Source organism: Sesamum indicum, linkage group LG8, assembly GCF_000512975.1.
Source record: "Sesamum indicum cultivar Zhongzhi No. 13 linkage group LG8, S_indicum_v1.0, whole genome shotgun sequence".
NCBI classification, from domain to species: domain Eukaryota; kingdom Viridiplantae; phylum Streptophyta; class Magnoliopsida; order Lamiales; family Pedaliaceae; genus Sesamum; species Sesamum indicum.
This window is the reverse complement of record NC_026152.1, coordinates 12,120,186-12,138,732: the sequence shown is the minus strand read 5'-3', so window position 1 is coordinate 12,138,732 and position 18,547 is coordinate 12,120,186. Positions and strand designations below refer to the sequence as shown.

Below are 18,547 nucleotides of genomic sequence, written 5' to 3'. Positions count from 1 at the left end.
ACTCACATATTGACGGAATTTTGCCTCAAACCTGAAGTTTGTGAAAATTGATTGGAGATTTGGTGAAGGTCTCGTCCAATTTTTGGAACAAAAAATATGATAATTGAGTTTTCTTGACATTTATTGGGAAATTTGGGTGAGATTTCTTGATTTTTGGGGATATAAATTTGAAATTAAGAGTTGTTGGACAAAACCCTCAGTTTGATGCCTTTTAGCCGTAGATTAGTTGACTCATTTTTAATGGGTTGATATGTAATCTGTATAAATGTTGTTAAGTTTTTTTATAGTTTGATTGTTAAATAGAGAGGTCTTTTTGATATATTGTATATTTTAAGGATCATTTTGCAATTTGAATGATAGTTGAGGGGCGGTGAATGTATTTTATTTTTTCAACCTCCGTGTACTTCTAAATCTCCCATTGACTGAGATTTCTGGGACGTTTCCTCAACGAACTGGAGAGCCTTTCTCCATATTTGTTTCTCCAGTGTAAAAAATAATTAAAATACAGATTTCTTAGGTCAACAGATATTTGTTTGTTAAGCAAACCCTTCTCAGTGTTCTCTCCCATTTTCCTATAAACCCCATCAATTTATGAAATACCTAAAACCTTCCACACTTCCAGTTGTATATTTCTGTATGCATATCTTCACGACTTCCTTTTCAATTGCTTGAACCAAGTTCTTGGGCATTTTATACCTATCCCACCCCCAGAGTCTTGGATTTTCTGAAGAGAATGTCGACGTTCTTGTATTCAATTGGACCAAATTTAGTGTTATCTCCGTTTCCGGGGAGGAGAAGAACGCTGAGCCCAGTTTCAGATAGAACCCATTTCAGCAATTTCACAATTCAGAGACCCTTTTTGAGGGGCAGTCTTGGGGTGGCTAGGTTTGGGTTGGGGCAGGTTCCGTTTCCTGAACCGGAAGATGCGGAGCTGATGATGAAGGGCTTGTTTGGGAGAGTTGAAGGGTTTCTGTACACTGTTGCTGATGCTGCAGTTGCTTCTTCAGATAAGGTTGATGCAGTTGCTACGACGAAACAGAATAGTGATTGGCTTTCTGGGATTACTAATGCCATGGAGGTTGTTTTGAAGGTTTGTTAACGATTTGATTTTTGTTTTGCACAAGTATTGGGTTCTTAGGACAGGAATGTTTCGATTCTGGTTGTTGTATTGGTTTAGTGTTTGGATATGAGTTGTGGAATTGATGTTTGGAGGAGAGGGTTGTTGATGACTTGGTGAAATTTGTTTGAAGCATCAAGATCAGAATTTGTTTTGAATCATTGGGGAGAAAGCTGTGATTGGACAAGGATTAGGAAAAGGAATTGTAATTTTATTGGTTGTTGGAAGTTTTTATTTTCTCTTTATGCTTTTTATGTTCCGTTTAAGCCGTTTGTGCTTTCATATGTCATCTTGACAGGAGTCAAATTTGATTGATTGAGGGTATTCTGTCACTCCCCTATGAATTTCTATGGAGCGTAGAGCTGAGAAATTATGGTTATGCAATGAAATCCCGAGCCAAACATAATAATTTCAGTATGAAATGAATTGTTTTTAACTTTGAAAAGAAAGGCGAAAATTGATGTGTACAAGATATGTATGAAGCTTTTGATCTAATTGCAGTTGAAATAGTTATGTTTAGTGTCAATATGTAAGTTAGCTACATGACATGGAGAGGAATTATTGTTATCGTTTCATGGTTAGCTCATAAGTTTCAACGAGTAATTTCACTTAGTGGTTTAATCCTCATCTTTGATACCTTGTTATTGTTGGTGGATGGAAATGTTCATAGTAGGAGACTGTAGCAAGTCAAAAGATTAAATATTTCAGTTGGTTCTCAATGGGAAAATCAGTGAAGTGTTCTCTTTAACTTGCTATCTTGAGGACCAGAGAAGAAAGAAATGTAATTCATTTCTCACCTTTTATGTCTTAAGGCATATGTTTGAATCTTTGCTACTGAGGTATAACTCGACAACAAAATAAATTCAGCTTGGTTATTTGGATGTATTAGAATGCTATAGGCACTATAAAGGTTCTACTATTTTGCAGGTTCTGAAAAATGGACTTTCCACTCTGCACGTTCCCTATGCTTATGGCTTTGCAATCATTTTACTGACAGTACTTGTTAAGGCTGCCACTTTTCCTTTAACAAAGAAACAGGTGATTTTCAGTGCTATTTCCTCATGCTTTTTACGCAAGTTTTCCCCCCACAATTTGAGTTATTTCTGATTAATTGTGTCTCTTAGTGTAATAATTATTGCTGTACTTTAAGCAGTTTTAGTTGTTTAAATGAGTGTCTTCTACCTGTGATGTTTAGGTTGAATCAGCAATGGCCATGCAATCTTTGGCGCCTCAAATAAAGGCTATTCAGGAACGGTATGCTGGAGATCAGGTTACTCTTTATCCTTTTAAGGATCATTGTTTTCTCATTCAAATATTTGACATTAGACATTAGACTTTCTTCTGTAAAATTGGAATTCATCTGAACCTTCAATGATGAAGCATATCTCATATTATTGGTTATCTTGGGCTTTCTATGGTTCTTTTTCCTTTTTTTCTTTTTTTTTTGGGGGGGGGGGGGGGGCAGTAATATGGTAGTTGTGTTTTCCTTTCAACAAGACCATTGAGCGATGCTGGGTAACTTAGAATGTCAAGCATTTTGCATCTCTCAGCTGTTTCTTACACATGACTGTCTCTGCAGGAGAGAATTCAACTTGAAACAGCTCGGTTGTATAAATTGGCTGGTATAAATCCACTAGCAGGTACTAGACTCATAGCCAAAGACCTCCTATCAACTGATACTAGAAGAGGGAAAATAATTCATTGTGTTCAGGGAATTATCTCTACTCGTACTCGTTACCAGGAAAAATGCTTTCATATGTTAATGTTCAGTTCCTTATGGTTTAGAGTAAATTGCATCTGCATTTTGAATACAAATACATCCATATTAGTTTGAAAATTATAATTACCTTCCTTGAGTTTGCAAAATATGACTAACTCAATAGGAAAAGTGTAAAAGTACTTAAATACCCTCACCACAATTTTCTGATGGAAAGAAAAAAGAAAAGGTATAAATAAAATTTGGCGAAATGACCAAAATAGATATAGCATCTTACACCTATTTTGTTTCTTTTCTCCGTCTCTCTATACTGTCTCCCTCATGTCGTCATATCTAGCCGTCTTTTCGCCTCTTTGTCGCTGGTGTTCTTCATTTTAAAGTAGTGAGACATGGGGGAAGTGACAAGGGATGCCTTACCTGAAGATTGGTCCAAAGGGCATTTTAGTCCAAAGAAAATGGTCGAATTATAGTTAAAATTTTATGATTGGTTTTTTGGAATATTACATGTCGAAACCATACAGAATGAAATTCACTAAACAAATTTCAAGTGGGATAATTGTACTTTTTCAATCTAACCGGATGTATTTGTAATTATTTATAATTAGGCCAAACCTCATTGGATGTGGACGTAATTACCCTATGTTTTATCATTGCTTACATATATCATGTTTATGGATCTTTACGTTTGCACCAGGATGCCTCCCAACACTTGCCACTATTCCAATATGGATTGGGCTCTACAGAGCTCTTTCTAATGTGGCCGATGAGGTAAACTGCACCACCATGTCCCTCTCCCCCACCCCCCACCCCCCGTACTTTGTTTCTTCTTGAAAATTGATCGTCCGTTCTATATAATTTATGCCAACAACTTTCTCATCTAAATGGGCTTCTGTCTGTACCATCAAGGGACTTCTTACGGAAGGCTTCTTCTGGATACCCTCACTATCTGGTCCAACGACTATTGCTGCTCGACAAACTGGTAGTGGTACCTCTTGGCTTTTCCCATTCATTGTAAGTCTTTACCATTCTTTTCCCTCCTGTATCAATGACATATTACTAATTGATGATAAGCATGTATGGACATGGTAGAAATGCTAATCACATATTAATGATATTTTACCTTATTTTATAAATGACTCAAGTTAATAGATTACATCTTGCTTGCTAGAGGCATATTTTTATGTGGTATAATAATGTTCAACTGAAACGCTGTTGAACCTATTCTGTAAACCTATGTTAACCCTGCAACAAACCCTGTTATCATTCTATGCGATGGCGTCTCCCTACCTATTTTATGCTAATTGAAGTGTTTTAGTTTATGATTCTTACTTTGTTGCATCTTTTTCACAGGATGGTCATCCTCCCCTTGGATGGTCGGATACTTTGGCATATCTTGTCTTGCCTGTGCTTCTGGTTATCACTCAGTATATTTCTGTTCAGATCATGCAACCACCACAGGTTTGTCTTGATTACATTATATATATTGTTGTTAGCTTTTGTATTGTTGGAAATCACAGTTACGTCATGTTTAACTGTTCCCCATGATCGAGTCGTATTTAACAATTGGTCTTGTAATGGTTTCTAATGTCAAGTTTAAACTTTCATTATTACTTATTCAATTCTGTATTCCCATATCCCTATGCTTCTTCTTATTCCAATATTCCCCTGTTCTGATCTTGAAGTTTTACTTATGATGGAGAGGAAATGTTCCTCATTTTACACCAACAAACTACTGCTTATTTAATATGTAGTATATTTTTATTAAAACTCGAAGGTACTGATTCTGATTACTGTAGTTAGTGTTTAGTAGTTTGTGTCTGATGAAGCTTTTTCCCACCATTTCCAGAGTAATGATCCAAACGTCAAGAGAAGAGTTGCCATAACCAAAGTGCTGCCATTGATGATTGGCTATTTTGCTTTATCAGTTCCTTCTGGTTTGAGCCTTTACTGGTAAGCACTTCATTTGTTTATGACTCAACTTTTATTCATAGTCTTCCATTTTCCGAATCAACTTACAATGAGTTTGGATTGAAAATGGAGTTCATTCCTGTCTCATAGTTCCTGGTTGTTTGCATACACTTCATGCAGGTTTACAAACAACATACTAAGTACAGTTCAACAGGTTTGGCTGCGGAAGTTAGGTGGTGCAAAAAATCCTATTCAGCAATTTAGTGACGACATTATAAAGAAAGAGCAGTCCCAAGTTCTGAAGTCCATCTCCGAAGAGCAATCCCAAGTTCTGAAGTCCATCTCTGAAGCACCAGCAGCCAAGGTGGTTAAAAAGGAAGAGAAACTGGCTTCAGAAGGGCCTCGACCTGGTGAAAGGTTAAACCATTTGCAGTTTATTTCATTCCTGTTTTATTTCTGGTCATCTTTTCTTCTTAACTTGCTCATTTTTCCAGGTTTAAACAACTTAAGGAGCAAGAAACTCGTAGAAAAAAGCAAAGAGAGGAAGAGAGAAGGAAAGCTGAGGAGGCAGCAACAAAGGGAATACAAATAACGAATGGTGAAGTAAAGAAAGACATCAGTTCACTTGAGACGGAAGATACCCAGCAAGTTACATCCGGCAGTTCATCTATTATTGATGGCTTGCCTGTGAATGGTAATAGTGTCAGTTCAGAAGGGAAGGATGATAACAGGGCATCTATTGATAATGAAGAAAATTCTGAAACTCCGGACGACTACAAGAATAGAAGAGATAATCTACATCTCGAGAAAAATATTGAGAAGGTACCATTTCCTATTCCTGTATTTCAACTCTTCGTTTATGCTGTTAGTTGCAAAGAACCGTATTGTTTGCTGCATGAAATGTTACCATTAAGTCTTTATGAATCAAATAGCACTTATATGGTAGTAAAATGGACAATGTTAGGACCTTCAGTTCAAACAGTCGGTTGAGTTATTGACACTTGCCGGGTAGGTTTCCTTTTCTCATGGTCGAAAATGATAATGGTGGGAATCACTGGGATGTTAAACTCAACTATATGGTAAATTTTGGATTAGCAATGAAATTTGCTTTAACTCAGTGGATTTTGTACTATGTTTAGAATCTTGTTAAAAGACTTCATGTGGAGTAGCTGTTGATTTCTTTAGGGGCTACGTATACATTTGGGTAACTCTTCTCATTCTATAGCATCTCAAGGACAAAATTGCATTTTCAATCCCAAGAATATGGGTTGTGCTAATGTCATCCCGTACTTTACGAGATTTTTAAAATTCAGAAAACCCTGTGAGTTTCGTCCCAAAAGGCCTAATTCTGGTAGATTTTTAACAGAGAAGGTCAGGTTCATTATACGTGGTCATCAATTTCAATATTTGATGGGAGAAAATAGGGGTAAAAGTTCATTCTTGTCAGTTTGAGAAAAATGTAAGGTAAAAGTTCAACTTAGGTTTGCTGATCAAGTGTGCAAAGTGCCTCTTCTTCACTTGAGCGCCTTTTTCAAGGAAATCTAGAATAAAATAAGTTTGATTCTTCATTGGATCAATGTCGTTTCAGAGTGTGATTTAGTCCTCGTCTAAGATTACACGCATCATGCCACTGTCCGTTATGGGTTATTATCAAGCTTCAATGAGGGATCTCCACTTTCTCATTTCTCAGAACCTCATAAAGTAAACATAATATTAAGTTCTTAACGGAACAAAGACGCTGTCCATAACTAACCGGTAAATGATCCATATGTCCTTACCTAATATTGAGTTTTGCCTATTCATATATTCATTGCTCCCTCTGAATGAGTGGCCTACATATCTCTGTGTCGACTCTCCAATATTCATGAAGAATGTCATCATACCATATGTCTACGTTTTCAACTTGTGATTTTCTGTTTCATTGTTTCAATTCTCCAGGATTGAGTTTCTTGCTGCCGTTAGAACCAAAGATAACTTACGAAAAAGAGGCATAGGAAGATACGAGGAGCGAGCTTTTTCTGAAAAGATTGGCAACTGCTACTATAGTCGTCAAAGAGCATACGTTTCACATCAGTTCCTGAGGATGGTGCTCGTCGCATGATCTTGGTTGACACGTTGCCGCTGAAGTATGCACTGTTCATGCAAGATGGCAGATGGAGCAATTTCCCATGCATGACTAGATTTAAATACAAAAACTAGCGTAGATTGTAATTGTGAGAAACAAATACAGAGTGTGGTAAAGTTTGTAGCATCCACTACAAGTCTGTAACAGTAGTTGAAGGATAAAGCAGCACAGCCCACATTGATTGGCTGGAGAAATTTTTGTGGTAGTTTGATTTATTCTCTTCCGTCTGCTGATTGAAGAAGAGATCATTTCTGTGAAGTCCCTTGTTCCCAAAGAGGAGGATCAAACTCTTACAAGTGACTCAAATCGAGCTCACGATGAACGATGTTGCTTGTGCAACAAGTCAGCGTTGGCTCGTCTAACCGAGTGAAACGTGTGTTTGTTGCATGATGGCAGTATTTTCATGTCGTCAAACAAAAATGCCAAAATTAAACTTTTTTGTATCTGTATGGAGGCCCATTTACTTGAAATTTTCTTTCATTGGGCTTACAAAAATTTCTAAAAATTGAAGCATTAGTATTAAGAATTAAGACGATGTTCAGTTACGTTTATCCAAAAAAAAATTAATTTTATCATATTTTATAAAATATTTAAAAAATAATAATAATCCGCTCTCATAAGATGACAGTAAAGACAATCAAAATTGAAAGAGAAATTAAAAACTCAGCTGCCTTTTGTCCGAAGTAGCTTTATAAATTAATAACATCTTATTTTTAGATTTATAATTTTTTTCTGAAAGAATAAGCAAACTCTATTTAATATTTTATAAGCTTTCGAACATCTTACAAAATATTTTATTTATCTATTTACTCATTAAAAAATTTAATCCTATACTTGGATTTTCCACGTCGACATATGAGGTTAATTATTTTTTCTTGAATATTGAAAATTTATTTTGTTTCTTGCATGAAATGCTCAACTTCTGTCTTACATCACAACATGTCAAAAAAATATTTTTATTCGATATTATATATATATATATATATATATAGCAGGGAGAACTATATAACATCCAGTAATCTATGATGTATTTACAGAAATTATCTCTGTCTTTTGAAAAATTACGTATACACCTATCAGAAATGTCAATATCATTTCACAAATCACCTTTGTTTGTTAGAAAATTATTCATACACCCCTAAAAACGTCAACGTCATTGTACAAACTATTTCTACTTTTTTGACCGTTAGAATTGGCATCTATAATTAGGTAAAAATAGAAAGAATAATTTATGTCCCTAATGTCAAGTATTATAGTTAATGTTGACAAGTTAAGAGTAATTTTAATTGGAGCCGCCAAACAAGTTTGCTTCCCCCAAAAGTGAGATCACGTGCTCATGCACCGTACCACCGTGTAAGGTACAAGCAAAGACAGCCAAGCAAAAGTACTAATAAATATAAATATATATTAAATCCAAGAAATTGATAATTGGAGGCATACTGTTTACTAAAGAATAGTATGGTATTCATGATTGAGGTAACATCACCTAATTATCAACATCTCTCTCTCCATCTACACTACAAAACCCTAATTCAATCATTCAACATAATTTGCTTCATCTTTATCCAAACACACTTAGACAAAGTTGAGAATGTTCACATTATTCTTTTATATATATAGGGTTCTCTTGTTTTTTTTTTTCAATTTTATTTTTATAATATATACTTAAAATTAATAAATCTAAATTCTTAATTTTTTTTTTATAAATTTAAAATCTAACGATTAAAATTAATTGATTAGATTTAACGATTCTCGTCTAATCAATAAGGATCCAATCGTCATTAAAAAAAAGAACAAAATTTAATATATAGGAGCATAACGGTCATTTTATTAAAAAGCTAACGCCGTTAGTCATATTTAACAAAGAGGGATAATTGAGCTAAATTTATATAACAGAGGGGGTGTTTTGCCTATTTTCAAAAAAAAAAAAATTTTTTGCTAAATTTTTAAAACACAAGGAGGTTTTATGCAATTTGGCCAAATATGTTAGCCATGGTCAAGATCATGGATAACCGTGACAAAAAAATTTAAGCTTTCGGATCAATTTTGTTAATAGTTGTCATAATTTTTAAATCATAATAATTCTTAAATGAACTTAAAGCAAAATGGGAGACTTATATGGCTTATTTTTATTAATTATGATCAAATAGTGTATATGTATGCAATTTATTAAATTATTTAATACATTTAAATTAAAAAAAATTTGCAATGCATATATAAACAAGAGAAATTATATCACATGTCCAACTCGATCGAATCTTAATTAATTATATAACAATTGTAATATACTTGTTTTGTGATTGGTGTACAATTCAGAAAAAAATAATCAATCACATAACAAATGTGATACACTTACTCTGTCATTCGTTTGAAAAGATCAAACCTGATTTAAAGAATAATTTTTTATATAAATAAATTAATAAATACGTTAAAACACAATAAAAAATAATAAATTATTATGAAAATACATATATATATATATATATTTATATGTAATAGGACTGAAGCTTATAATCAATCTCAATCTAAACAATCAAATAAGACCTATCGCTTTTTTTTCATAATAAATGTTGGTATAATGGTATTTGAGGGCAATAAATGGGAAGGAGGTAGGAATCAAAAAGCAACGGTTAGAGATTAGAGTTGCAAGAAAATAGTGGTCAGGATTGATGCAAATGGAGACAACCAATGAGAACGGGAGAATCTAAGGGGGAACAGGGCACATGGGGCAACGTGCCCCTGCCCGAAAAAGTGGTCACGTCATCAGGTTGACCGGCAGTACGGACCCTACGGTGCTGCCCGGGAATATATTTTCTTCACTCTCTCTCAATAGTTTTTATTTAATTTATTAGGAAAACAAATCCAGCGGGTTTTCAGGTTGTGACAGTTATAACCATGTGACCCTTTCATTTCCTTATTATCATTCTTGTTATTTTATTATAATAATAATTAAAATAAATTATATTATTTTTTAAATTAAATAAATATCATATATTTTTTAAAATTATAGTTACATCCTTTGGTGGGCTAATTTTAAGGACTGTACCTGCAATTTATCCTTAGTACTATTATCTAATCTAAAAGTAACTAACAACGTACTTGTGATGTTTGTGAGAGTGCACAACTTCATGCCCAATTATTGTTCTGGACAATATTATGTGTTATCCGACTTGATTTTAAGTCCAAGTGTGCACAGATCGATTACGACCATCATATCAGAACTGTATTAATAGTTTACGTGTAATTGGACAATTCAGTCAGGCTTGTAAGGATAAATTACAACGACCTCTCCTAAGGTTTCACATAATTACGAATACCCCCTCGTTGTTTGAAAAATTACTAATACCCTCTCGTTGTTTGAAAAAATTACTAATACCCCCTTGATTTTAACGGTCGTTAACAACTAATCCAATCCGTTAGGTTTTCATACATTTTTTATAGTGAACTGATCAAAATGCCCTTATGAATTTTATTCTGATTTTTTTTTTACTAAGTGGATAATTTTTAAAATTTTCATCCACCTTGTTCGATTTTTTTATAAATTTTTTATTTTTTTTAAAAAAGTGCAGTAAGGGCAAAGTTGACAATTTCATACCACCATCTAAGAATTAAATAATTTCTTCAAACATTAGGGGGGTATTTGTGATTTTTCAAACTAAAAAGGGAGAATTCATAATTATGACAAATCTCAGGAGAAGTTGTTATAATTTACCCTACTTATAAATATATGTTCTTATACTCCAAGTATAACTTTTGATACTCTAATTTTGTTACGAGCTTAACGTATAAACAATCTCACTGACTCAAATATTGGAGCGTACAACCAAGAACTTCCAGATGTTGGAGCTCTAATCTTGTAGGACTATTTGAAGCATACCGGAGACTACAATTGAAACGGTCGATTTGAAACTATGGATTTCAAATCCTCTGAATCTATTCAAATAATTCTAAAATCCTCAATTTTAAATGTGAACTACATTTTATTGAATAACGATGAATTTCAAATTTTTTTAATATAAATATCAATTAAAATGACTTTTTAAAATTTAAATAAAACCTACAAAAATTTATTAAAATTTGGATTCAGATCAATGAATCAGCTTTTTCCAAATGATTGTAGAGAGAGAGGGGTTATGGAAAATGTCGGTCACATGCCTTAAATTGTTGTGTTGAATTTTTGAAGAGGCGTAGGTGTACAGAATTCATTTGGGTACGACTTTTTGGGCGCTTTGCCCTGTGCCCTCACATGACCAATCAAATTTCGTCTTTTTATTTCTTTTATATTAATTGATAATAATAAATTTTAATCATTAAATCAATTGTAAATATCAAAAACTTTGATTGGTTGAGCAGTGAATAAAAATAACAATCTCAACAAACAGAGATGTCTTGATTAGTGTTCCAATCATTGGACCTACCATAATTCTCCTTCAAGAATTGATTGATTCACTGCCAATTCTTTTTTTTTTTTCTTTTTGGTATGGGATTGTACTTTGGTATTTAATTATTATGAAGTTTTCAATATTAATTATTATTCATATAGGGAGCGTTTAATTAGATAACAAATTAGTACAAATTTATCATTTGTCTTTTTCATACGAAGGCCTTCGCTTATGGTAAAAATTCGAGTCTATTTGTTGTTTTATCTACATAATCCGACCCACCAATTGAGGTGAGTTAAATAATTTGACAGAAAAGCTAAATCGGATAAGGGAGTAAATTAAATATTGTTTTAACCCCTTCTTTTTCAGTAGTCCCTTGTTTTCTTCCCTTTTGTCGTTTCTTCTTCCCCTGCCACCCCCTCCCTCCTCCTTCTCTCCGTTGGCCCATCCTCCTCCGGCACCATCCCTTGTTTTATTCCTTTCCCCCGCCGTCCGTACTCTCTCCCCTTCCTCGCCCCCATTTGTCTTCTTCCTCCCCCCTCCGCGCTAAAGCATAAAACATAATTCCAAATGAGGGTTTCTTAACAAACAAGAAGAGGAAGATGATTTAATTCATGAACTTTTTTATTTTTCTTCTATTGACATAAAATGACGTTAATAAGTAAAATTATACTTGTCATATATGTTTAATTCCATCTACCCAATAGAAAAAGTAAACTCCATACAGTTCAGACTATCCTAAATAAATGGCATGTTGCCCTATTATGATACGTCAATTCTTAAATCATACGAGCATCGTTTTTCATTATTCTTGATGCAAATCTACAAAGTTGGATTAAAATTTTAATTTGATTAGGTTACCCAAATGATCTAATTTAACGAAAAATATGAAATTTTGTAAATGTGAAAATCCTAATAATATTTTATACAATCATATCATCAGCCTCTAAACAAGGGGTTTGGGAAGAGTAAAGGGTCCTATTTTTACAGACGGTGTCAAATGATGTCGTTTCTGATGCTTCATATGAGCCTCATAATTTTATTTCGAAAAGACGTCTTACAAAGGAGAGAAAACTTTGCGTTTATAAGTTATCCAAACTCCTCATCGCAATCAATGTGGAACGCATACCTACATTAAATATGTTTGTAGAGTACTTGAACTGTATAAATATTTTTACAATTTTCTCAATACGGGATATTGATATAATTATCGTATAATTAAACTAATTACTGGACAAGTCCATGGAAAGTTATATTGTCGGTGGGATAGGCATGATGTAGCATGACATGTGAACACATTCCACATTAATTCCCAATCAATTAGTCACATCTATCATAATAATTTTTTGTGCCTCCATAAATAGTAAATTGTGTTCAATAAGTCTCTTATAACCCAATAAAAAGCCACACAATTCTTTTATTATTTTTTTAAATTTACATCTATTTATGTATTATTTATAAAAATCATTCCCAATCACTTTCCAAGACTCAACATTAAACATAACTATCAAACACTTTTGCATTAATTTCAACTTAATTGAACTTTGTTGGTTAATAATTTGATCACTTTGACATCCCGACCAATACTTTTTCCTGGATTAATTGCATTTTTATCCTCTTGTCAAAAAATTAATAGAGGTAAAAAAAATTAAAAAAAAAAATAAAAGAATAGTTGTCATCCATGCAAAAAAAAAAAACTCACTACTTCCCACATCCAGTAGAAGGTCACGGGGTCGTGTTCGTCTTTCTTCTCTGGTAAATTACATGAGCTCCTTTGTGGTCTTTCAACGATCATTCAATAACTAGTTCAACTCATTAGTATTTATTAGGTTTTTATCCTTTTAATGTGGTAAACTAGTCAAAATATCATTGTAAACTATAAATAAAAATTTTACTTATTTTTTAAAATTATCTGAAATTTTTCTATGAATTAAGTGGACAATTATTTTTACAACTTTTTTTAGATTTATTCGTCCACCTTGTTTGATTATTTTATAATTTTTAATTTTAGAACAAAAAAAAAGGTAAGGGCAAAGTTTACAATTTCAAGCCCTCTATTCAAAATTATATAATTTTATTAAGGGTAAAATACACTTTGCCTCCTGTACCATTCGTCATGTAATGTTTATCTCCTAATAAATGTAACACTTACCCCCTTGGTTGGATAAAAATGCCCCTCATGCCTTGAATAATTATATTATTTTTAATATATTTTAATATTTTACATATTAAATCATCATCAAATTTTTTTTTTAATAAGTGAAAAATTTACATTAAAAGTAGAGTATAATTAATATATATAATAGATACACAATAAATATAATATAACCAACTTATATTCGCTTCTTAAAAGAAAGTGACAAATATATATGCTTAACAAATTAAACATTTTTTTAAAAAAATAAATAAATATATGTTATCGTACCTTTTAAAGAAAATATGTTAAACAATTCGTTATGTAATTATTCATTTTTATCTAAAAGAATATATAGTTAATAACTTAATTTCATCACTAAAGTAATAAACAATTTTCATGAAATTTTTTGTGTATTTATTGTACTCATTTATTAGTTAACTTTGAGTTTATAGAAAAAATAAAATCAAACTATTAACTCACAATTATATTTTACTTTATTATATATAAAAGATAATTTTTCAATTAAGAAAATTTTAATTAAAATTAAAATACAAAATTACTAAACAAAGAAGAAATTATTTGAACTAAATATATATATATATATAAGATAAGAACAATATTATCTAAAAATTTAATTGTAGGGGATAAGTGTTACATTTGTTAGTTTAGAGGGTAATTGTTACATGACGAAAGTTCAGGAGAACAAAGTGTATTTTACCCTTTATTAAACATCTGAATATTGGTGATTTTTCATAAAGAAAAAAAAAATATTCACAATTATACCAAATTTTCAACCCTTTGTAATTTTACCCTTCTTGCAGGATTTTTGCCTTTATTCTCAAAGGGATCTGTTGCATTTAATCCCAACTTTTGAACAAAAAAAAAAAAAAGGCAAGAAAACAAAACTCTCACTGTACAAAATTCCATCTGTATAAAATAGTAGTCCAATGACTTGTGCTTGATCTAACCCTCACATGCAATCTCATGAATATTCTAAGTCACACCTACATTCCAATCTTTCTTTTATTTATTATTCAATTAACAATTCAAGTTTTGGATATCCACATTTGGAAGATGCAAACTTCAAATTATGGAGAGAAGGTGGGACCTAATGCTCCCTTTCCATTAAATCCCTCCAATCCCAATTTCATTCATCTATATATCTCAGCTAACTCCCACCATACTTCTCCCAATTCCAATTCCAATCCAAATTCTCAAATCCCATTTCTCATTTTCATATCTCCATTCCCAAACATGGGAATCCAACTCTTCGTTCTAATGGTACTTCCCATGTTAGCTCCCACTCTCACACTCTCTTCACCATTTCCAGACCCTGAACTTGTAGTACAAGAAGTTAATGAGTATGATTTATCATAACCCTCGCTGATTTTATTTTACTTTTTTCAAGATTTTATAAATGTTAAATTGTGTATTATAGTCTTAACATTGTGTTATATTTGTATTTTTTGTGGGCAGGAAAATCAATGCATCCAGAAGGAACTTGGCATTTCTCTCATGTGGCACCGGCAACCCTATAGACGACTGCTGGCGTTGCGACCCCAACTGGGAGAAGAACCGGCAAAGGTTGGCGGATTGCGCAATTGGGTTTGGCAAACATGCCATTGGAGGTAGAGATGGCAAGATTTACGTCGTGACCGACTCAGGGGACGATGCGGTGAATCCCAAACCGGGAACGTTAAGATATGGTGTTATCCAGAATGAGCCATTATGGATCATATTTGCACGCGATATGGTCATTAAGCTCAAGCAAGAACTGATGATGAACTCATTCAAGACCATTGATGGGAGAGGTGCAAGTGTGCACATTGCTGGTGGACCATGCATCACCATACAGTATGTCACAAACATCATAATCCATGGCCTTAACATACATGACTGCAAGCAAGGGGGGAACGCATATGTGAGGGATTCACCTGAGCATTATGGGTATAGGACTGTGTCTGATGGTGATGGGGTTTCCATCTTTGGTGGGAGCCATGTTTGGGTGGATCACTGCTCGTTGTCCAATTGTCGTGATGGCCTCATTGACGCCATCCATGGCTCGACCGCCATCACCATCTCGAACAACTACATGACACACCATAATAAGGTTATGCTCTTGGGGCACAGCGATAGTTTTACACGTGACAAGAACATGCAGGTCACCATTGCATTCAACCATTTTGGAGAAGGGCTGGTGCAGAGGATGCCAAGGTATGTAAAACTCATAGGAATAATTATGTTTACACCCCTCACATTTAAGCATATTGCAAGAAATGACTCCTCGTCTTTTTAAGAATTTACACTGCATCCCCCGACAATCTTGTTTCACCGAACGAACTCCCCCCCTGAAGACAGAGTGTCTAAGGGGAATAAAACATGACTGTGGGGAGCATTAGTGCGATTTTTCAAAATCGAGGGGTCTTTGTGTGTAATATATTCAAACCTATTGTGCGTCATGAGATGGTGGTGATCGAGCATTGATTTCAATCCGAAGACAGCATTAATGACTCAGAGGAAACCAGGTGCAGGCATGGGTATTTTCATGTGGTGAACAATGACTATACACATTGGGAAATGTATGCTATTGGTGGCAGTGCAGCTCCCACAATCAACAGCCAAGGGAATAGATTTCTTGCTCCTGATAGAGTGGACAATAAGGAGGTGAGAACATAAAGACAACACTCAATCTAATAAAAACATTGTTTTCAATACAAGATTCTAAGACAGCTGATAAAGTACTATGTTGTCATTGCATTTCATAGGTAACAAAACACGAGGATGCACCAGAAAGCCAATGGAAGAATTGGAACTGGAGGTCAGAAGGGGACCTAATGCTGAACGGTGCCTTCTTCACAAGGTCAGGTGCTGGAGCCTCATCTAATTATGCCAAGGCGTCAAGCTTAAGCGCTAGGCCATCTTCTTTGGTGGGCTCAATGACGATGGGGGCTGGTTCGCTCAGCTGCAAGAAGGGCAAACGGTGCTGATCCAACATGGCAAAACACATGGGGGATTCAGCATTCGAGACTATGTCATTGTATTTACATATGAATTTACCTTCTAGGCCACAACCTATACATTTCTTAGTAAATTTTGTTACTATGTTGCAACAACATCGGCCTGTCTCCACCATGAAATGCCATTAACCATTTAGGAAAGTATAAGAATCCTAATGGGAATCGAGGGGGAAGACAAGGGCCGTTGAATTGATAAATGTAACTTTCTGTGCACAATTTCACTAAGAATTGCTCAAGTTCTCTACATATTCCTTTTGCACTAGTTCACACATCATTAGTTCAATTCAATCTTAACTTCCGAGGGGCATGTATAAACGTCTTACACTTTCTCAACATAAATTCTATGCTAGATCAAGACATAGTCCCTACCCTTGAATCTTGCATTGTTCATGGGCAACTGATTAACACTGAAGACCAACTGCTTCAATCTACTATAATCCTTGCAATGCAAAGGAAGTCCTACACAACCCGTCCAATGTCACATCTTAGTACACTTTGCACTAAAGTATAGCAAAATAAACTACATAAAAAAAAAAAAGCAACAAAACCAACTAAAAACACACACACACACGTATGTATGTCTGTGTTGTTCATATATGTAGTTGAGCTAGAGGTTTGACATTATTAGAGGTGGATTAGTGGGGGGTGATTTGTGAGCAGCCAAGGTGGGACTTCCCTCACATGGGATGGTTGGCCAGGCATCAATTATTTGAAAGACCAAAAGCAGAAAGCACATAGCCTCTGCATCCGGGAGACCATGTTTTGTGGAGGGAGTAACACTGCATCTTTCACAAAGTTATTCATCAAACTTTAATGCACGCATCTCTTTTGCAGGGCAACAGAGAGCGAAAGGTAAAGGGAAACATTGCCATCATCTTAACTGCTCAACCACGCAAAAACTAACGTGGTTGCATTAAAAGCTTTTGTCACAGACGATCCAAGAAGCCATAAATCTTACCCACCAACCCTTCATTTATCGCTGCCCACTTGTCAATAAAGAGCCTACCAGGGCTCCCCCCACCCCACCAGTCTTGTGTTCCTGAGAGTCATTTTACTAGTAGTTTCTGTGGACAGTGTCAGAATAGCGTATGATGAGTAATGTGTCTCATTTAAGCATTTTGGCAATTAAAGAGTAAGGTAATAACATCCCGAGTCCTATTATAACTACCGTTCCAACTTCCAGTCGTTAGCCAAATCGAATTCCCACTAGCATGATGACAAGGGTGGGTGGAATCATACATGTTAAAAGAAGAAAGAAGAGCAGCCTATGAAGCAAGGAAACCTGAAAATGACATCCTCTAAGCAGCATGTGGAGCCTGCAGGAAATCTGTCTGAGTCTTGATAAGCTGCACCGACACATCAATGTAATATATCCACCACAAGAGGCAATTCACATAAAAGTTGTCTTGCCAAACAGTGTAATGAGATAAACCACAGCAGCATAGTCCTTCAACCATGCTTGAACCTCACTGCAATATCACAAACACCAGGACCATCTGATTTCCTTACCCTGCTTGCTGGGCCATGATACTTAATGTCAGTGATGAAACGTTGGAACAACAAAATCTTGATTGTACAAAGTTTTAGCAGCAATAGGCAATCATCTTGCTGAAACTATGATGAAGGTTCCAGTCTCGTTGCATTAAGCAACACCACCATCAAAAACTTCAACAAATATAGCGTGTACAGTTCAGACTTAGAAGTGGATACTGTTGGGAGGGGACGGTTTTCACTAGGAGAACGATTAGGCACTGGCCAAAGCGCATAGAAAACGAACAAGCGCACTTGAACCTGCTGTGGCCAAGAATTTTCCATCTATATCATAATATATTTCTTATCCAACAGAATCTCAGCAGTATTATTTGACATCAAACTACTTTCAGCTGTCAATATTCTAACATATCCTTCTACATCCATTCTTGTGGTGCATCGTCCGCAGGAAGGCTGAATGGTTGTGAACAACACAAAAATTTATAAGTGATAATCTCAAGTCATGAGCAGAATTAGATTTTAACAACAAAAGGAAAAACTTCAGGATACAATATATATCCACTTCAAGTGGGATATTTGCCACAGCTGTCTTACAAAATGGAGAACATGACTGGTCCATCAAACATAGAACAAGTCATTATGAAATCCATTAC

The 18,547-nt window shown here is 34.5% G+C and overlaps 2 protein-coding genes across 2 annotated transcripts; both read left to right on the top strand.

Moving 5' to 3' along the window:
* On the top strand, nt 429-7,125 carry LOC105168346 (ALBINO3-like protein 1, chloroplastic). The gene is made up of 11 exons (XM_011088401.2): nt 429-1,090; nt 2,045-2,155; nt 2,313-2,387; nt 2,697-2,757; nt 3,529-3,602; nt 3,741-3,845; nt 4,185-4,292; nt 4,681-4,784; nt 4,923-5,159; nt 5,237-5,564; nt 6,681-7,125. Exons 1-11 carry the CDS (start codon nt 734-736, stop codon nt 6,684-6,686), a joined length of 1,566 nt encoding a protein of 521 aa, XP_011086703.1. The 5' UTR covers nt 429-733; the 3' UTR covers nt 6,687-7,125.
* Nucleotides 14,551-16,649, top strand: LOC105168345 (probable pectate lyase 5). Its single transcript, XM_011088399.2, has 4 exons — nt 14,551-14,747; nt 14,863-15,600; nt 15,912-16,050; nt 16,152-16,649. The coding sequence occupies exons 1-4, from the start codon at nt 14,641-14,643 to the stop codon at nt 16,371-16,373; spliced, it is 1,206 nt and encodes a 401-aa protein (XP_011086701.1). The 5' UTR covers nt 14,551-14,640; the 3' UTR covers nt 16,374-16,649.